Below are 23267 nucleotides of genomic sequence, written 5' to 3'. Positions count from 1 at the left end.
TCTACATCATATGTTCTAGATGGCCTCCATTTAGCTTTTGTTTTTTGTTTTTGGGTGGGGGGATCACCCTGTATTATTTGAATTATTCGGACTATTGTTCTTATCTTGAGTGTTATTTTCACAACGTTTGGTCGGTGTAACCCCCGATCTTCTTCGGGTTTATCTTGACGAACTCTGGAATCTTTTTTGTCGAACTCCGCAACCTCCACGGAATTTCGAACGGAACTCTTTATTTAATCCCCCGGCAGAAACATGCTCTCCTCCCATCAGCCACGACTGAGTATGCATTTTAAGTAATTAACCATTGTCTTTTGAGCTTTTGAGTATTGCCCGCACTGGGGATTAAACCTTCAACCTCCAGAAGAGTGTAACTTTTACGACTGAATTTTCCAACGGTTCGGTTTTCTAATTACTCATCATCACAGGCAATCAACGCTTGTCATCCTCATGCGACAAGAAGTCCAGATATGGAGATTCGACTCAGTCAAAACTATGCTCGACATCAAACAAGTATACTACAACCTGTGATCAGCTATCTAGAGTTTAAATCCAATCAGATTTATTATACCGCAATATTTTTGAAAATGGTATGAAAACCCTCTTCCAAGCATGGGTAAAATAGCAACTTGTGTTCAATGAGGTGTTTACAAGAAGTATTATTTGTCAGCATTCAATAACCCAATTAATGTTGATGTGTCGTATAACAGGCAAACCATGATGCATGTTTATTTAATATGATGTATGCTGATTAATTACTTATGTTGAATGTTTTTTATTCGTTAAATCTGTCAAAATGTGGATTAGCTTCACGAACCAGTCATATCTATTTCTGAATTTTTTAGATGAGGATTAATTCAGACTACAGTTCTCACAACGCTTCGGCCGATGTAACCCCCTATTATATATTGTGGCCATACGCCGTAGTTTTTTTTTTTAAGAAAGGAGTTACCACTTATCAAGTTCCGGGTGATAAGGGTTAACGTGTGTACGGTAGCCGGTAGCCGTTGGGACAACAGTGTAGTAATCGTTTGATTAAGAAGACGGTTTAACAAGAACTTGTTTACGTTGAACTTGAAGACGACAATATTGTAGTCAACTGGGAAGCAGACCAGCGTAACAGGCGGGCTGTTCTAGGAAAGAAGCTTTGTTCATAGAATCCACGTTTAGGTTTAGGCACCAATAGAGACTTGCGGGATTATTGATAGTAGTTTTAGCTAACCGAGTGTTTTTTGTGAAAGTTTGGCAAGGGGGCATAGATTGGGGCTCAGACGAGCACTTGCCATGAACGTGTGAATTTAGAGAATGTGTCATTTAAGTGCATTTCAGCACGGCCTGGCGACGAACGGAAATATACCCTGTGTCTCAGCAAAGTCAGGCAATAAAAGTCAAGGGTCAGCTCTCCAGACAAAACAGGTGTTGATTTCGGGTTTTGAGGTTTGGAACAGAGTTTGCGAGTCTGGAAAGCCAAGGTATAACATGCGCTATGTAGAAACCCAAAAGAAATCTCTTTGAGACTTACCCTTTGAAATTAAGAATTAATTGTAGTATATATTTCACAAGGAAGAATTTAATTTTAGACTGTCTTTTTTATACGGAATAATTTTCCTGTCTCACTCCTCTTTTTAAAGGACTTTCTCTTTCAATAAAACCTTTAAATCGTCAATAACTTCCTTGTGTTTCCACTGTGAATTTTATTTGTCTTGAGTAATAAATGACCAAAGCCACTGAACGATCAACAAAACAAATCAATCAATACACACATGGAAAACAGCGATCAAAGAATAAAAATGTACCAGATTTTATTTAATCAAAATGTGTTCTTGATCATTCACCGGCGAAAACGCATGAGTATACATTTGTGGAATGCATAAACACAAGCGTGTGTGAAAAGACCATGTGCTTCTATGTGCCTCCATGCGCACCATTGTCTAATGTTTTCGTTTATTGAACATTATATAGTTTTTTGAAATGTTACATCACCGACTTTCTTCCAGAAATCTTTCTGTCGAACTCTGGAATCTTTACAGAATTTCGAACGAACGAAACATATTATTTAATTAAACATATTATTTAATAGAACATATTTTTTAATTAAACATATTATTTAATCTACAAGCGTAGCATGTTCTCGCCCTGTCAGCCATAACTGGATAGAAATCTTAATGAATTATCAATTTTACTCTTAGCATCACCCGCACTAAGGATTGAACTTTCAACCTCCAGAAGAGTGTGACTAAAAAGTGAACTTTACTGAGTACTTTATTCGTTAAATCCGGTAAAAATCACCTATGATATGCTTTATAGCTTTATATCCATTTATCTGCAGTTAATAATACTTTGGAAATAGTCCATTTTGATTTTATTCACCAGCCTTTTTTGTATTTTTTTAGTTATGTTCGTTTTTTTTAAAAATTATGGTAATTTTTTTTAATAATGGTCGTTTTTTTTTTTTAAATTAAGGTTGTTTTTATTTTTTTTAATTAAGGTCGTTTTTTAAACTATGGTTGTTTTTTTTAAATTATGGTAATATTTTTTTAATTATGGTCGTTTTTTTAAATGTTGGTCAATTTTTTAAAAATTATGGTCGTTTTTTTTAAAATTATGGTATTTTTTTTTATTATTGTCGTTTTTTTTAATTATGGTGTTTTTTTTAAATTATGGTCGATTTTTTAAATTATGGTCATTTTTTTTAAATTATGGTCATTTTTTTAAATTATGGTCATTTTCTTTTTAAATTATGGTCATTTTTTTAAATTATGGTCATTTTTTTAAATTTAGTTTTTTTTTTCTAATTATGGTAATTTTTTTAAAATTATCGTCGTTTTTTTTTTTTAAATCATCGTCGTTTTTTTTAATTATGGTCCTTTTTTAAATTATGGTAATTTTTAAAAAAATTATGGGCGTTTTTTTTAAATTATGGTTATTTTTTTTAAATTATGGTCATTTTTTTTTAAATTATGATCATTTTTAAAAATTATGGTCATTTTTTTAATTATGGTCATTTTTCTTAAATTATGGTCATTTTTTAAAAAATTGTGGGCGTTTTTTTTAATTATGGTAATTTTTTTAAACTATGGCCGTTTTTTTTTTAAATTATGGCCGTTTTTTAAAAAAATTATATTCGTTTTGTTTTTTAATTACGGTCATTTTTTTAAAAATTATGGTCGTTTTTTATATTGGCTGTCATGGCATGGATTCATGTGTTTTGAGGAGTTTGTTTTACTTTACACATAGATTCGAAAAAAGTTGCCAAAAAACAAATATACAACAAACAGATCTTATCAAAGGTAAGATAAGTTACTTTTCTACATAACTAGATAAGTTTTTAGTGTTTTCATTTAATGTAAAATGCTTATTAGGTTAGAAAATCATACCGTGTTCATCGATATATTTGAAAAAAAAGATAAATGGCGGCGCGGTCTCTGTTGAATACGTTAAGTTTGGGAAAATTAGCTCAAACTAAAAAATTATACAAAATGCTGTTAGAAATTCACTAAATATATTTCAGTCGATGTCAGGTGCTTTTCTGTTCCCTTGCCTCTGTATTACCGTGCAAAATTATTTCTTCTTCTGTAGTGATAAAAAACGTTTCCTTTTTCCTGAATTTGGAGTTAATCGTCTATAGTAAAATGGACGCACTTATAAGAATTGAACAGCACGTACATTAAAAAAAAAATGATTTTGGGTTTTAATAGATATACGAACCCGAAAATTTTTTGGTTCTTTTTCCAGAATTTTCCCTATATTCAAAAACAAAATTAAAGAGAAATCAGTATGATCTACGTACCCATGACCAAATGAAAATATCATATTTCAAAAACCCCGTAAATAATCAAGTGGCTTTATTTTTAAATAAGAAAATAAAATGCTAGGAGCATCAAAGTACTGACAATCTCGTCCGCCATTAAAAAACAACAACAACAACAACAACAACAACAACAAGAACAATAACAACAAAAAGGGAGGTCATTCAAGAATAATTTATATGATTTGTGGAATATATTTTTGTTTCGTCACGGGTACATACACCATACAGATTTTTGCTTTTTCAAACATAGGATAATTCTGGACAAAACCAGATTCTTCTTTTATTAATGAGTCACCACTTATGAAGGCCAAAAGCCACTCGAAGATAATAGTTCGCAAGATTGATAGATATACTGTTGAATGATAAAAAAATTTTATGAGATGATACAAACTAATAAATACAATAGACAAAATTTGTATTCTTAATTGACTGGTTTGTGACAAGTATTTAATATTAAAAAAAATAGAGAGGGAAGAGAGAGAATTCCTCGAGAAATACCATCCATAGAAGCATAATTTAAAGGATTAGATTATAATTTGATTATTTATCTGATAATGATTTGATAATTATCCCAATAATTTTAGAAAAAAAAAAGCAATTTAGAGATAAGAGGAATAAATCTATGAGAAATACCAAAGGCAAGGAGGGGTCTCGAATTTTAAGTAAATGAAAAACAAAAAAACTTGCATAGCAAACAGCTAATAAAATCGTTTTCTTTTAAATTTATAATGTAAAAATATCCATAATAATTCGCATATATATATATATATATATATATATATATATATATATATATATATATATATATATATATATATATATATATATATATATATATATAGTATTTGTTATCTTTTCCAAATCCAGAGATGCAATTAATTCATGCCATTTTAATCGATTAGTTTTGTGTTATTTTCTCTCTTTTTTTTTTCAAAAAGTCATATAAAATAAAATTGTTTTGCCATTATGTTTGCTATTATGATATTTAATTTTTAAAATATTGCAATTTCAGTTTTTAACAAAAATTGTTTTATTTTATTATTTGTTTCTTATTCAATTAAAAACCAAGATAATTGAAACAACCCCAGACTGATCAACTCTCGAATCTCCCCATCTTTGAAACTTGTGAAATAAAAGAAATTAATTTAATTTATTTTTTAATTATTTTCAGAATTTGGTAATTTATAAAAATCGCTGCCATTGAAGAACGCGAGAAAACTCTGTTTAGGTGTTAAAAGTAGTTTTATGTTGTTGTTTTCGTTATATATTACTAAATGAAGAATCATTTCTATTAAAATCAAGTTAGTATAATACATCTTAAAATGAGAAACAAAACCCCCTTGGAATGTATCAACGACGTGTGAAAGAAGCCGAAGTAAAACAAAGCGATCACCGAATTTGAACCGATGTCAGGTTTATCTAACAACGAAACTCGAATTTAATTCGAAATAATTCCCCATTTAATAATAATAATAATAATAATAATAATAATAATAATAATAATAATAATAATACAAATTAATATTATTTTACGAAAACAGCAAATGATACTACATTTAATGCCAAAACATTTTTTTTTTCGTTCTTTCCTGTACGCGTCTTCATAAATTACACAAAACCAATCCATAAAACTTACAACTTCTCTGGGAGTTTACTGTATATATGAGGAAATGGTATGAACCCTTCTGCCCCCTCCCTATAAGTCATCAAAAGAAAAGTATTAGTTGGCTTACTTTTAATCAGTTTGGTAGTATAATTCGTGTTGATTATAAATTCCAATCCCTGGCGCGAATTCATCACAACTCTGACGCAAGAGATACATTCCAACAGCAAAAGGGCATCTGCCAATTGCTGAAGATGGCGCTCGCTGCTACTGTAGTCCAGTAAATTATCAAGTCCACCTTTGCTGACGAACGCTTGCAACCATTCTGTGGTGCAGTTCTTTAGTTTCCTCTTCAGCGCACCGACGTTCTGGATCGACGGTCGATGCATCAGTGCGACACATATTTCGGGACTGCATTTGTCGAAATCCAGATTCGACAGCGTCCGCGATAGACTCTTCTTCAGTTTTTTAGATTTTAAGATCGGCGCCGAAGCCGAGCCGTTTAATAAGGGCTTTTTGTTCGACAACGGTGTTGAGACAACTGAAGATGAATCCCCACTATCTGAAGTGGAAAGGACTACTGGACCCGATTCGCTGGGTTCTACTACTTCACACAACGGAATCTTATCATTACTGTTAGGATTGGTAGAGGGGTCGGCAGCAACAAAGTCCAACGAGGAGGAGGAGGAGGAGGATGAGGATGAACAGGTGGTTGAAGAGGGCTGGAATGGTAATAAAGAGATTTCATTTGTCCCCGAGGAACTGGCACCAGTAGATTCCGCCGATTCGACCCCGACAGCCTGGCCCTCCTCGCTCACCCCATCAGAAGAGTTTTTGACTTTCGCAGCCCTCTTGCCCGTTTTCTTCTTTTTCTTTTTATTCTTTGTGCTCGCCATATGTTGATGTGCGGTAGCCACACTCGCACTTTCCGAAGCAAGACCCCGCTCTCCGTCCCCATTCTGTGGACAGATGTGTGAATGGTTTCCTTGGCGAGGTGGAGCGATGGCATCGGGCCCATCTTCGATAAGTTGGCTACTACAATCAGATGTTGCAGCAGAGTCGCAGGTTATTGTAGGGTTGTTTTCCTCGCAAAGATTGTCGGGTTGATCAGGGGAAGAGGAGTCTGAAGTGAGGTTTTGTACGGATTCGTGAGACGTTTTGGAGGATCCAGACTTGCCGAAATGGACGTACATTCTGCGGACAGCTGTTGATATGTAGCCAAGAAACTGAAAAGAAATTAAAACAAAAGAAATTATTAAAGAGAAATTACGGAAGCTATATATCTTTTTACATAAACTTAGGAAATATACATGTTTATATATCACTATGTACAAGATTTGGTTATAATTATCCAATTAACCGATCATTAGTAATTTTGGAACACAGCTGCTGGACATAAGAGCAAAAAGACAAAAGAGGAAACCCTTCATGCAAATTAAGATATCTCATATTTTTGTGAAATCATAAAAGTAGGTATTAGACATCAATTATTGAATATTCACCAAATTTACGTTTCTTTAGAGCATTTTAAACAGTGTGTATGGAAGCAAAATTCCAACATTCCAGATTTGCATTGAATTTGGTACATTATCATAAGACACAAAAAAAGCAAGTTGGTTTGAGTATAAATCATTATAAGTCGATATTGTAATAAAACTTTCGAAGTAAACACATTTATAGGTTCTGTTTAATTATTAAATATCGAGCTTGTCATTTCTAATGGAAATTAGATTTCTTTCTGAATATAATCTGATCTACATAAATTTTAATTTCTATTATCATAATTTCTCTGTCTCTTTCTCTCCATATATAAACATATATATACATATACACATATATACATATACACATATATACATATACAAACATATATATATATATATAAATAAATATAAATACATATATACGCATACATATATTATATATTGGTTGCTATAAAGTCGTAAACATAACTGCATTTAGCTTGCTATTTGAAACAAATTGGAAAATAGTATAAGGGATATATACCTCAAAATATTTTTATATAAAATCAGGATTATATATATATATATATATATATATATATATATATATATATATATATATATATATATATAAAAGAGTAGGTAGGAAGGATGGTAGGAATTAGCAAAAAGCGATATCGTTTTTTGCGTACAATTCATACATATCCATTCACGTGAAATCACCTTTTTCTCCACCATATTCCCTCTGCTTCACTTTTTGTTATCAAGTAAAATCTTTGACTTACTTGCAGTTTCATCAAATGCAAAATCCGATCCCGCATTTTGCTAATTCCTACCCTCTGAGGAGAAGGAAGGTATTTCTTCGAAACTCCGCGGATTAAGGACTATCCTCTTATTAAGTGTTTCCTTTTCAGATTAAATATGTTTTTAACTCTTTTTGAAAGTGTTTTTTAACATGTTTTATTAAGTATTTACTCTTATTATAACCTCTATCTTCTATTTGGTTTTATCGAGCTTTTACATCTGGTTGAGATTACTTTATAAATATTAATTCTTTAATATTTACAATATACTTTAGTTTTACCATCTTGGATCATTTTTGTAAATTTAATTGTAATTTTTATTTTATTTTATTATATATATATATATATATATATATATATATATATATATATATATATATATAATCCTGATTTTTCTCTCTCCCCCCTCTCTCCCTTTATATATATATATATATATATATATATATATATATATATATATATATATATAGAGAGAGAGAGAGAGAGAGAGAGAGAAGAGAAAAATGGCATATTAGAGATTAATGACTTTCTGTCTTAATGATCCCTATATCATGTCAACTAAATGCCTGTTAAGAACGCAATTTTCAGATGGAGGATAGAAAGAAGAACCAGAACGAAAAACAAACTGCCAAGTATTCCCAAAGGGCATACATTGACATTTATCCCAGCTATGAACATCATGTACAGTAGCTACAACGTGCCGCCTGACCCCTTCTTCACACTGATCTGATTTCATAGGTGGAGAGGGAACTTAGCGAACTCAGATAAGGTGTATTGAATACGATGTCTGCTGACTCGTCAGGAGGATTCTTTTCGATTCTAGCAGCTAGACTGTTGAAGAAGCTGTTAGAAACTATTGTCAGCTCGCAGGACGTTCTAACTGTTCATGACGATGTTAGATGCATCGTAGGCGCTGATGTTTTGATAAATACTCCTGCACACAATGACCTGCTTTATTTTATGATTTTCTTTGACATGGATCTAGCTCTGCTGCGCTAATCTTTCGACAATATATATTGAATTCGGTCTAAATATGTTATATCTATAAAAGTGAGAATGTGTGTGTGTTTGTGTGAGGTCCATTCTCAACCAATATACTCAACGAAGTTTTGATCTACAAACTTGAAATTTGGTATATAGGATATTCAGACATGTGAAAAACATTTTAATCGGTTTTCATCTCGAGAAAAGGGCTGCTAAGGGGTCAAAATTAAAAAATTGGTACGTAGAGGTCATCGGATTTTTATCTTTTTGCTAACTGTCCCACGAATGTGCATGCGTGAATGGTTCATATGACAAATTACTTATATTAAAAAGTAAGTAGGTTTGAAAACACTTTTTAAAAATCGTGACAAGTGGACATGTGTTTCGGTTTTGGTTTCGATCTCAGCTCAGTGCTTTTTTTTTAACTTACAAGAAGTGAACTCTTTAGAAAAAAACACTATACTCGCATGCATATATCTAAGTTTCTTTCTGTTTTCTTTTTTATTGCTTCATTTGTTTTTGTAAAGGAATTTAACGTTACGTTTAATACCTATGGTATTTCTGCTCGTAATAAATAAGAGTTCTGTATTAATAAAAATATAATATTACATAGAAAAATGTGAGCATAAAAAGTAATATGGTTAAGATTAAACTTAGAAAAGTAAAAGGATTAGTTGTTAAAACTCGAAAAGGAAAAGCCAAGATATTCTAGTAAAACGTATAATATATTTATAACTTAAAATATTGCAGCATTACAAATTCATGTATAATGTTAAATTGGACTTTTAAAAAATTCTAGAAGCTGCAATATTTTAAGCTATAAATTTATTATAATTTTACTAGATAATCTTGTCTTTCTCTTTTCCAGTTTTAACAACTACTTCTTTTCCTTTTCTAAGTTTTATCTTAACCATATTACTTTTCACGCTCGCATTTTTCTATGTAATTCATGATTTTTCTAGGCTTTAATTTGAAATAACATTTTCTTTTTTGTGTTCATTATCATTGCCAACAATCCATAAAAAATATTGCCAACTTCTTAAATTGACTAAATAAAAAAATCAAATAAAAGACGTAATTAAGTAAATAAACAGAGAGACGGGACAAAAAAGAGAGAAACAGAATTAACAGGCGACGTCGTAAGCGAAAGATTATCAGCCCTAGCATGGCAAAGAGCATAATTTTTGTTAACTCTCCCTATACAACCCAAATAGGATGGCATGCGAGCGACATTCCCGCTATGACTTCTGTCACGTTCCTTATTTATTCTGAAGACTTTTGGACACTAGTAACTTTATTATAACTTTTGTTTTAATGAACGAAAATTGAAACTTGTTATTTCAAAATATAGCTGAGAACGTGACCAATAAACTGCAATAATTGTTTGCAATTTGGTCGCAAAATGAGTGAGCCGTGAAGCTTTAAAGCAGTTGTAAATGAGTAAAACTAACACTTAACCATATATTCAAACACAGTAGTGTTTAAATGCTTTCTGCATTATATTTTACAACCGGGCAACACCGGGCGGACTTTTAGTATATTATACAATTGTGGTTTCGAATCTCACAGTATTTACTTACTGATGTAACTATTGAGAGATAGGTAAGAAAGATTTATTATTAAACGACTGGAAGAAATGAATTGAATTTGGGCATGCGCACAAAGAAGTAGAAATATGTCGACAAGTTGAAATGAACATTTTGCATTTCAACTTGCCGATATATGTCTGTACGCATTATTCATCTATCCAAACAAAGGTTTTACTCATTATAAACCATCCTTGGTGTATGATTACTATTTCCTGGTAATTTCAATGTTATGTGACAAGTAGTTTAAGAGTTTATGGGTTAAATATTTACACACAGCCGAACGGACGTACATACATAAATTTACTGTTTTATTTATATACAAAAATAATGAATGGAAAATATCCAATAGATGTTTGCTACCTCTTAATATTGGCTATAAAATTCGAGAAAAGTTGAAAAAGGCAGCATAGACAGTTACTTTCAGTTAATTTGGTTTAGTTATTTTCCAACACATAAGCACTTTTCAGGTTATTTAATCCAGTAATTTTGGGGGAAAATGTTTATGCTTCAAGTCCTTTATATTTTCAATTATTTATTCATTGTGTTTGGTTTGGTTGTTTTGTTTTACGCCATATTACGACTTTTTGGTTTAAGTTATTCTGGTAAAAATTTTTACACTTCAAGTTATTTATATGTTCAAATATTTATAAATTGTGCTTGGTTTTGTTGTTTTGTTGAGGAAAATTATTTTCGCTTTTGACTTTGCAAAGGAAAAGACTATAAAAACAATGAAATAAATGTTTCATGCATTCTAGGTCATTTTTAATGAGTGGATTTTCTGACAAAAGGAGAAGAAAAAGCTGTATTCTATAGGTTGGCAGTATTTTGCATGAACATCCGCCAGAGATAGCGGAAATTTTCTGTTTCTATGTCTATCCTTGTAGCCATGTCACTAGTAAGGGTGCTGGAGGTAAACGTTTTATTTCGGCTGACGTTATCCGCCTGATAGTCAGGGACCCGAACCTTGGATTAACCACTAAGGAGGCTGTCCTATCAGCAGGTGAAAAGTACTGGGGCTGCTGTATTGCCATTTGGTGAATGGATTCTGGACCATACAGTAACTTCTGGTGGGGCGTCTCGATGCCATATTAGTGGGTAATTGTTACGGCTTTACCTTTTCATGTGCTACAAAAAATATTTCTTCATTTCTATTTCTCCCTTACTTTCCCTCCCTGTCCTGCTTCAAGCAAGTCTGTCGACCTAGTCCACAAATCCCAAAACTCCATCATTAAAAGTTTTACTAAAAAAATACACGATCAAATCCGGATCTCCAACTTCTAACGTAGACCCTCCACTACCGTGTCCTTCTCGAACATCAGAGGTTTACGTTCTAACCTTCCAGAGCTTAAAACCCAATTACAGGAGACTAAACCAGACATATTATTTCTAAGCAAAACTGGCATTGGACAGACTATTTCCCTAGATGAGTTCGTACTTAAAGGATACTCTACTTTAACTTCCAAATCTGATCCCCAAGATCGCCATGGGCATGGAATATGTGCCTATATAAAAGATGGCTTTTCATGTGGTAGGGACATCTCCAGAGAAGATCCTAACTTACCCTTTATGTGCTTCCGGGTTGCACTTGCTCAAACTACTGCATTTATATTTGCCCTCTATCGTCCCCACAACAGCGGAGTTACTATCTTTAAAAGCATATCTGAGAAAATTGACCACGTCCTATCTGCTTATCCATCAGCAAATATTCATGTCTGTGGAGACTTCAATGTTCACAATGTGGAATGATTAACTCACTCAAAAAAGACCGATGATGAGGGGAGGTTCTGTAATGATTTCTCCATTGCTTATGACCTCACTCAGATTATTCAGGAACCTACCCGTGTGCCCAATACTGACGGCCAGTATGCAAGTCTCCTAGAACTTTTTCTCACAACTTGCCCTGAACTGTGTTCAGCTTCTGTTCTGTCTCCACTTGGATCTTCCGACCACTCTGTTGTATCAGTTAAGATAAAAACGAAATGTAATAAGTCCTCAGATGTACCTCTCCATCGTACAGTATATCGATACTCTATGGCTGACTGGGATAGCTTCCATACATTTATATCAGATCTACCTCTGCGTTCCATGTTTAAAAAAGATGTGTCCTCTATAGTATCAGACCTGACGGAATGGTTAATTGTAGGTATAGACCGTTTCATACCCTCAAAAATTCCAGCAAAAACCTAACAGCCAGCCGTAGTTCTCTCCAGAATGTGCTACTGCCATTGCGCACAGAAATCACTTTTTCCACTGCTTCCAACGTAATAGATGTACTGAAACTACAGCTGCTTCCAGGACTGCCAGCAACCACTGTAAAAAAGTAATAAAGAACGCAAGAGAGTTGTATGTTCAGTCCGTCAAGTCCATAGTAGCTGAGCAGTGGCTTGGTTTCCACCAGTTTTGGCAAATAGCAAACAGAATCCTGAACAAAAGCGTGTGTTCTATCCCAACTATCATAAATGGACCTTAGGTAATCTCGTCAGCATCAGACAAAGTCAAACTATTTGCCAATAACTTTGCAGCTAATTCTACCCTTTGCGACCAAGGCCAACCTCCAATATTTCCTCCTATATCAGAAAACACGCTATGTGATATACAAATATCTGTACATGATGTTGCCAAGCTAATCAACAACCTTGATTCCAGTAAAGCAACCGACCCTGACGATATTCCAATTATAGTACTCAAAAGACTCCAACCACAACCAGAACTAGCACCCATACTTACAAAACTGTTTAAATGTTGTCTTCCCATCACTCTGGAAAAGTATGCTCAGTATGCCCTGTATTTAAGAATTCAAGTGATCACTCATCTTCCTCTCAGTACAGGCCAATAAGTCTCCTGTGCGTCATGAGTAAGTTGCTGGAATATGTGTTAAATAGAGAAGTAATCAACTATCTCAGCAAAAATAATTCTTAGTGACACGCAATATGGTTTCCGTTCTGCTAGATCTACAGCAGATGTGCTTACAGTTATATCTCATAGGATTAGCGAATCTCTCGACGGAGGCAACCTTTCCATGGCAATTGCTCTTGACATGTCAAAGACCTTTGATAGAGTATAGCATAAAGGTTTACTTCACAAGATCTCCAGCTACAGTATAGCTGGAAATGTCTTCTCAATTATTAAATCATTTCTCTCTGATAGGTTTATAAGAGTAGTGGTTGATGGGCAGAAATCAGAAGCTCACAGTATTAATGCTGGAGTCCCTCAGAGGTCCATCCTGCGCCCAACACTCTTCCTAGTCTACATTAATGATCTTCCAACTCACGTCCTTACATCATTCATGCTGATGACACTACTATCTATGGTAGCACATGTAAGACCGTAAACGACCAAGTTCTCTCTGATTCTCTCTTCTCTGATCTTAAGCATGTGGTACATTAATGAAAGAGGTGGCTTGTTACTTTTAATGCATCCAAAACCAAACTTTTATCTTTACATCATCAACGCTCTGATCCCCATCTCACATCAATTGAAATGAATGGCTCTAGTCTTGGGGAGGTCTCATGTTTTGACAAGCTTCTGGGCTTGACCTTTACTCCTGATCTTAAATGGAACACATACATTAAATCCATAGCCAAGACCGCTGGAAAAATGGTGGGATCCTTCTATCGATCCAGTAGATATCTCACTGCTGATGCAATTCTCTATCTATATAAGAGCTAGGTACGTCCAAGTATGGAATACTGTTGCCACATCTGGGCAGGAGCTGCTAGAAAGGACTTATCCTGCTTTGATAGAGTTCAAAATAGACTTCGTAGCCTCGTAGGGGATGTCCTTTTCTCTTCCCTGCAACCTCTTTCTCACAGAAGAGATGTTGCGAATTTGTCTCTGCTTTATCGTTATTTTCATGGCAAGTGCTCGTCTGAGCTCCAATCTATGCCCCCCCCTCGTCGAACTGTCACAAGAAACATCCGTCTAGCAGAAAACACTATCAATAATTTCCCCCACTCATTATCTGTGCCTAAACCTAAACGTAGATCCCATGAGCAAAACTTCTTTCTTAGAACTGCATGCCTAGATGAGAGAGAGAGAGAGAGCGCGCGAGAGAGAGAGAGAGAGAGAGAGAGAGAGAGAGCGAAAGAAAGGGTTTGTGTAAGTGTCATATGTGTTTGACAAGTAAAAGATTCCATTTAGGATGTTCAAGTCGACTTGTTCATTTCAGTTGACAATGAATTGGTTTTAGGTAGGTTAGAGTTAATACATACGCCAACGCACGAGCAAATACGCATACATACAGACACATACATATGTACATTTCTACATATCCACGTACAGTCACATACGCACATACACATACACACATTTATATGCAGACATACACACACATACACACAGCTCCTATACATGTATACATACTCATATACATATATATACATACATACATACATACATACATACATACATACATACATACACATACGTGCACCCATATACACGTATATACAATTATATAATATACATATTCATAAAATATAAATATACAGACATATATAGACACACACACACACACACACACACATATATATATATATATACATACATGCATAGACATGTGTATATTTATACTAAGTAAATAAAGTAAAGTTAGGATAAATAAATAAATAAAAAATATAAATAAATAAATACACGGGTGTGGTTAATAATGCGAGGTTAGGTAGACGCATTGTAAGATATGTTCAAAATACATGTTGTCGGTTTAATATTTAGGGGTCTGTATTGATTTGCTTTACTTATTGGATATGTATTAAGTTATAGTGTCTAGAAAAAATCATATGGATCTAGATAAAAGTAAAGATGAAGATAGGAATAGAAATAGAATAAATTAATAGACTGAGAAATTAAAAAAGGGGGTATAAAGGTTTAAAGGTTAAAGATTATGAGAGTGGTGGTTAAGTTATAATGAGTCAGAGGTTCTTGTAGTTCTGTTAAGTTCATATATATACGGGGTGGGCTCCTTACATGGTGCTTTGAAGAGTGGTTATGCTTAACTTTATTTTCAGTGTAAAATGTATTGTGGATATAGGCATATATATACATACAAACACACACATGCATATAAACTCAGATATAGCTATATCTGTATACATACGTTCACCCATGCATACATCTAGATATACATATATATACAGACACTAACACCCAGACGCACGCATATATATACATGTGTACATAGATATACTAATATATATTCATGTATATACACACGACTCATGAGCACATACATCCATACATGTGCACATAGAAACATATACATAAGCACATATAAGGATATATACATAGACCCAATCATGCCCGCACATACACATACATATACATATGAAGATACATGTACGAACCCCCAGTAAGAGGTAGATGTACATATACATACATACATACATACATACATACATACATACATGCATGCATACATACATACATACATACATACATACACATGTACCCATCTACACGTATATACAATTATATAAATATACATATTCATAAAAATATAAATATACACACGTATATAGACATATATATACATATACATGTGTATATTTATACTAAGTAAATAAAGTATAGTTAGGATAAATAAATAAATAAATAAATAAATAAATAAAGAATAAATAAATAAGCGGGTGTAGTTAATAATGCGAGGTTAGGTAGACGCAGTGTAAGATATGTTCAAAATACATGTTGGTTTAATATTTGATATATCTGTATTGATTTGCTTTGCTTATTGGATAATGATTAAGTTATAGTGTCTAGAAGAAAATTAAAAAGGGGGTATAAAGGTTTAGAGGTTAAAGATTATGTTTTACTAATATATATATATATATATATATATATATAACTGTATATAACTATATATACTAACTATATGAAAGTGCCTGCTCATTGGCTGATTAGGAAGGGCGCAGTTGATACTAGAAAGCTGATTGGCTAACTAAAAACTAAATAGAAGGTGCGTATATAAAAACGCGAGACAACCACAAAATTCTCGCATAAGCCTGAAGAATCCTAGAGTGGATGAAACGCGGAATATTCTGTGTAGCTTAATCGCCATATATATTTTATAACTTACTATATATATATATATATATATATATATATATACACACACACACACACACACACACACACACACACACACACACATATATATATATATATATATATATATATATATATATATATATATATATATATATCAGTATAAGAATATCCAGGATTGCCAATATTAAACCTTTCTAGGAACAGCAAACGTACATTCTCAGTTTATCTGAAACTAAAGACTTTACTTAATATGAAGCCATTGTAGCGCTGATTTGCCTTAGGCAAGTAGAATTAAAAATTTCGACCACTCAGTGTATTCAAGCGACAGTTTTACAATAGAACGTAATAGATCGCGAAATCTGCAACTACACATGTGTCAACTCCAAGTTGCAATGAATTCTTTCGTCTCGTGTGTATACAAATTGTTAAGTGTTTTTTTTTTAGTTAGAGGAGAATAGAAAAAAGTTTAGGCGGAAATTAAAATTTCTATTTACAAACGTTACAACAAACTTTTGAGACCTCGTGTAATTTCACTGGCGGCTGAGCTTCCCACGTAATATGACTTGCAAGAGTTGGTCAAAAGAATCTAGGTAATTTCTTACTGTGATTATTCATTCCTACTGGAATTGTATTTATTATCGCTGTATTTGGATGACAGGCTTTTTACTCGCAAGACGTTCCTGACTGTCGAACATTTTTACTGTTAAAATGTACAACTTCTATAGTTTCAAACTAGGATTTAAAGTGGAGAAAATAAAACTTATAAGGATGAATCTGATTGATTTCAAATTGCACGCTACGCATCCCTTGTAGCATTAGATAAATTCTAGACTAACCCTGGCCCGTTGGGTCGTGGCCATTACCACAATTTAAATAACGAATGCTAACATATTGTAAATAATTTCTCTCTATATAAACTTAAGTATGTGCATGTTTATTTTACTATGCGTAAGATTCACCTCTAAATTAATCGATCATTATAAATTTTAGGACATAGCTAGTTGACGTAACGGTAGATAGTGTGGGCTACATTTATTTCACTTTGTTTAAATATGAAAAGGGCAAAGAAAAAAATTCATGTTTCAGACTTGTATTAAATTTGATTCATAGTCATGAGACGCCCATTAAGCAATTTCTTTTTCAAGACGCGTAAAGTTTGTCTTAAATATCAGCTATTTTTTCTGAGCATTTGAATGATTTCAATTTTGTTGATCAAGTGGATCAATTCTCCTTTCGTCATTTTTTTTATTGTGTGTTTTTATTGATGTCATTTTCATGGATTTTTGAAGACATTTTGTATGGAATTCTACGTTGATTTTCATCCGGTTTTCATTGCAACAATAACGGCCTGGTGACACGAGATTTTTGCTAACTATTTAAATGTGTTTCGAATATCTTTTGATTCTTCTAGATACACGCATTAGCTTTCTTTTTCTTCAAAATTAACAATAAATCACAGTATTAAATAACTTTGATCTGTAAAAATTATATATATATATATATATATATATATATATATATATATATATATATATATATATATATATATATATAGCTGAATAGTTCAGGTCCTTGCTAATGAAGTCAGATATTACTTCTGTTGCTGGGGTTCGAATCTTTCGACTGGCGTTAATTGTGACATCCTGCACTGATGATTCTCGAAAGGATGAAGCACTAGTGTCTGTAGGTATTTAATAATTATTATAGTAAATAATAATGTCAGCCCCTTTAAGAATTTAAGATCGTCATATAATGATTAGATCACTCTGACTGACGTTAAAATCATTTAATAAGAATAAATGTTTAATTTTAACTTGTATCTATCGCGGTTTACGGTAGCCGAATGGTTCAGGTCCTTGCTAATGAAGCCAGACATGACTTCTGTTGCCGGTGTTCGAATCTCTCGACTGGTGTTAACCGTGACACCCTGCACTGATGATTTCCGAAAGGATGAAACGTTAGTGTCTGTAAGTATTTAATAATTATTATAGTAAATAATATTAAGAACAATATATATATATATATATATATATATATATATATATATATATATATATATGCATATATAGTATGCATATTTAAACATAGTAAAAATAACAGAGGCTTTCTATAATTATACCTTTTTTTTATTTTTCCAGCCCACTCGTTTATTTGTGTCCTTAACCGATGATGATTCGACGCGGAATCGAAAACTTTCGTGATATCAACAGAACTTAGATTTATATTATTATTTTATTTTTTGCATTTGCGCACAAAAATTGTATACAAAAATCACACATACACACACGCACACAGAACGACTGGAAGTATAAAAAGTTTTCTAAAAAATAATTTCAAAATAATTTCGTATGCATTAATTATACGCCAGAATAACATTCCGTATACAGTAACTAGTATATTCGACTATAATTGAAAATAATGTTACGTTGTGCCAACTCAAATAACCATAGAAATTTGGTTATTTAAACTTCGAATAAAAAACAAACAAACATGCAGTTTATATTATATTTAAGACAACCAGAGTTATCCGATGTTGCCCGGGGAGTGTATTTTTATTTAAAATTCCCTCCCTCTATCCATCTCGCTATCTTTTTCTCCCTAGCCCCCTCTTTCTCCTCTGCATAATCCAATTCCTTTCTAGATTGATATACATACAGTTAGCCTTCTTTTATTTAATAGATTCCGGCGAGTAATGGGTCGATATTTTCTTTCAAAATTTGTACATAATAACACTGAAAAAAGAAAAAAAAAAAAAAAAACCCTGGCCAATTAAATCTGGCCTAGTTGACCATCAGAAAATTAGTAATATTTAAATTTTTTTTCTGAATCTTATATATTATTCATCAATGCCAGCGCCGATCAAGAAGAAGCCAACTTTGTGGCTGTTTGTTATGTAGTTTTGAACTTTTATCTGGACATCCAAACACACATACACACAGACAACTGCAGTTTATGTTTAAGATGTTCTGGTTTTCGAAAGGCAAGCAATAAAGGCGCCATTTTGAAGGAAAAGATAACTCGGCATGCGATTATTCCCTCGTTTATTGATAAAATAATACTGCAGTATAGAACTATTGAGGTACGCAGGTTATGTTCTTGTTTGTTTAGAGTTAGTGCTAGGGTCATTTCCGATGCGTATCAGAAAGAAACTTTCTAAGAATCTTTGAAAATTACAACCGCTGTATACGCAACGGTTTCTGTGTAAACAGTGACGGTATACATAGCGGTGTTAAAAATGAATTTTTCCGCGTATTTTTTTTCTTGCTAGATTTTCACGAGTATCGCGTCTAGACCTAAGTCTTTTCTTGACTTTGTCTGGTTTTTGTACACTTAAAAGAATCAATATTTCTATTAATTGTTTTCTCAACTTAGCCGTTTTGCCTCGTCATGTCTTATTTCACTGAATAAATTTTTTTTACTGTCTCTTGTTTTCTTCACAAGAGCGTCTCTAAGGTAACCGTGTTCAAACCAAAGTCTCGTATTCTATGTCTGCGTGAAAGAGGAGAGAGCGAAGAAGGGGATGGGAGCTGATGTCATTGGAGTTTCTATTGATTCTGCATGGATTTTTCTGTCGTCATAATTTTATACACAACAGACTTTGTACTTTTATCTTTCTCCTTTTATTACCCAATCTTTTTTTTTATTTCTCGTATTCTTGTCTTTTCTCTTATATTTTATTTGCATAGTTTTGTTTGCTTTTTTTTTTAAATTATTATTCATTTCTTCATCCGCTGCAACGCATTATTGTTGTTTTTTTTATTCACTTTTCATTTTACCCTCATCACATTCATATTTTTTCTTGCCCATGTCATCTCTTTCACCACCTCTGTTGCTCACTGGTAATGGAGATCACTGATTCCCATTTTCCACGTTACTATTGGCCACATAATTTATTTTAAAAGATACACAGTTCGGAATTACCTATTCAATTGCAATGTAAAATTTTAATTTGTAATATTAATATAAAATATAAGCATTTGAAGTTAACGTAAATATTGGCTGTGAGTAAAGAAATCAATGACGCCCATTTTTCTTATTTTTCTTTTTGGGAAAGAAGGTATTCGACTAAACTGGAAATGCACCCTGTCATATCCAAAATTTTTTTTTTTAAATTTAATGATTTCAATTAAGGTAAGACACCTTACTGTACCTGCCTTTGACTAATTTTCCAATAGTATTTCTTCTAAAATAATTTATGTCGCCAATAGTAAAGTTTTCATTGCGGGATGATGTGACGCAAGGGCCAGGAAAGTGAGATTTGAAAAGCCAGCGCCCCAATGGAAGAGCAAACTGGCCCGCAAAATCTTTTGTTTGTATTGATTAATTTTCTGCTTTTTCTTGTCGATTAGCTTTTCTTATTATCGATCAGTTTTGTCTTCTTTTTCTTATCGATTAATTTTTGTTTTCCCATCGATTAGTTTTTCGTCTTTTGCTTATCAATTAGTTTTGTCTTGTTTTTCTGATCGATTAGTTTTGTCTTCTTTTACTTAGTTTTTTCTTCCCATCGATTAGGTTTTCTATTTTTTCTTATCGATTAGTTTCGTTTCAAGGATTTCAAGTAATGAATACGAGTTAAATTTCGAATCACTAGTAGCAAGTGGGCGGGGCTAGCTAGTAAAATAAATAAAAATGATTTATAATTTACGACGAAGCGGGAAATCCGGTTTGCTTAGGAAAACGCCTAATTTTTTTTTGATTTGTTTGACTGTCCATCTTTAGGCGTTCCTTCTTTTTAAAGAAAACACGTCTGTCTTCTATTATCTTAAACGACGTTTAAGAATGGCAATGTCTATTAACATAATTGTAATATCAATAATGGCTTTTTGTTATTCGAGCGCGGGAGAGTGTGCACACACACACACACACACACACACACACACACACACACACACAGAAACCTGTTTCTTTTAGAGAAAAGTTATTTCTCGGCCTCCCATGTCGGGTGATGTGATACAAGGTCGAGAAAATTGGATTTTTAAGAAGAGCACTCCGGGCTACAAAAACATGCCTGGGTAGCTCTGTTGGCATTCTTCGGTAGAGGCGCTTCAGACGATTGGCAATAGACTCTCCTTCTCAAAGGATGAAAAGGCAAGCCCTGGGAGAATCAACTTCTTAGAACTGCACAGAAGAGGAACTATACCCCAGCCAACAGGGGAAAATATATCTCAACAATGGCCTAAACTATGCTGCCATCATTGTTTGCGTTTCCCTGCTGTTAAGTTTTATTTGTGAACAAACCAATCATTACTCACACGTGAGAGTATCCTATGTCTCTACAAAACCCCCATTCGACAAGGCATAGAGTATTGTTGCTACATCTGAGCGAGTGCTTCTATTGTTAGACAATAGTGCTGCTATTGCTTGGACAAGATAAAAAAACAGAGCCTAAAATCTAATAAGCATAGCTCCAATCTCTGTCCCATCGACACAATGCTGCACCCCCAAGGTTGTTTGTTTTACAAGTACTTTAATGGAATGTGCTCTGATGAACTCATAGCACTTGTCCTCCCTCGACGTCATACTTTTGGCCAACCCAGCAAGTAGCAAAATCTCACCCCTTCACTCTGAAGGCCTCTAGATGCTAGAAAAACATTTACTTCTCCCCTTGGACTGCTAAACGTTGGAATTCCCTCCCTATTTTTTGCTTTCCTGACTGTACTGACATGTAGGAGTTTAAATGTAATGTGAACAGACATTCTACTACTCAACTTCCCACAATCCCCTGTTAAACATAATCCCAAATAATAGCTCCTGTGCGTTCAGGTAGCAATATGCCTTGTCTGGAGTGGAAAAGAGAAAAAAAAAAAAAATAATAATACCAAGTTGGATCACAGTCTGGTCATTCTGAAAAGACATCGATATGCACGTGTACGCAAAACAACATCCCTTGTTTAAAACATTAACTCGAGGAACGTTAAGTCAAACGCGGGAATCTGTTTCCAACTGAACCCTTTTATTTAATCCACGTGGATAGATTGTTCTTGTTCCGTCAGGCATGTTCGGATAGAAGTTTTAAATATTTTAAAAAATATATATTATATTCTAAGTATCGTCTAAATTGTGGATTGAAATTTTGACTTCCAGAAAATTTTCATTAAAAGCGTTTATCATTCAGAATTTTTATCGATTGCGTAATGGGATTTCGCCTAAACACACCCAAATAAAATCGGAGCTAACATTTCTTTATTCTCACGTAGACAATCAGTCTACAGGACTACTCATTTCGTCCAGATTCTTTGAAGATTTGGAAGTCAGAGAGAGAGAGAGAGAGAGAGAGAGAGAGAGAGAGAGAGAGAGAGAGAGAGAGAGAGAGAGGCTAGTCTTATGTGTTGAACACAGAGGGGATCACTTTCTCTTTTGATTGAATCAGCAGAGAAACAGAAAGCAGTGAGTTTGAATAGCTCTCCCCATGGCGGAGGGTGTTTTATGCATATTACTGTATGCTATGAAGAAAGAACGAAACACTAGAAAATTTGAAAACCAAATTTGTTGATTTTTGTTTTAAAATAATATTTATGAAACTCTTATAAAGAAGATAACGACAGAGAGAAAAGATGAGAACTTCATCACTGTGACTACAAAAAAAAAAAAAATGACTCAGATGATTCTGCCGATTAAGTGGACTGTTGGGGATCGATCGATAAGGACACACTGTGGGGATTGAAGAACACCCCAACTATGTTATGTGATATTAACGTTCTTATTGAGAAAGCAATGACAAAGAGAAGAGATGATTGAAAATGACGCACTGTAGGGATTGTAGTGAGAGCGACAGGGTGGGAGGAAAGAGAAAGAGAATGAGAGAGAGAGAGAGAGAGAGAGAGAGAGAGAGAGAGAGAGAGAGACTGACTTTCTCGACACTAATGAAAAAAGATTTCCTCTCTTTTATTCCCTTGTTCACTGGACAACCGAGCAAGGCTATTTATTCCCAAACAGCGTAAGTCACTTCAGTAAATAAACACCGTTGTTGCTTAT

General features: G+C 33.5%; 1 protein-coding gene across 8 annotated transcripts in view; it reads right to left on the bottom strand.

Annotated features, from left to right (window-relative positions):
* The window catches only part of LOC145258318 (uncharacterized), a 376867-nt gene that overhangs the window by 122819 nt on the left and 230781 nt on the right, over positions 1-23267 (bottom strand). For all 8 annotated transcript variants that reach the window (XM_080116446.1, XM_080116404.1, XM_080116458.1 and 5 more), the window contains one exon: positions 5542-6637. In XM_080116446.1, coding sequence (XP_079972572.1) covers positions 5542-6637 — 1096 coding nt within the window. The remainder of the gene's footprint in view (positions 1-5541; positions 6638-23267) is intronic.

Source organism: Euprymna scolopes, chromosome 3 (assembly GCF_053919585.1).
Source record: "Euprymna scolopes isolate OS-2025 chromosome 3, ASM5391958v1, whole genome shotgun sequence".
Classification (NCBI taxonomy): domain Eukaryota; kingdom Metazoa; phylum Mollusca; class Cephalopoda; order Sepiida; family Sepiolidae; genus Euprymna; species Euprymna scolopes.
Note: the sequence above shows the minus strand (reverse complement) of the source record. Positions and strands in the feature narration are given on the sequence as shown.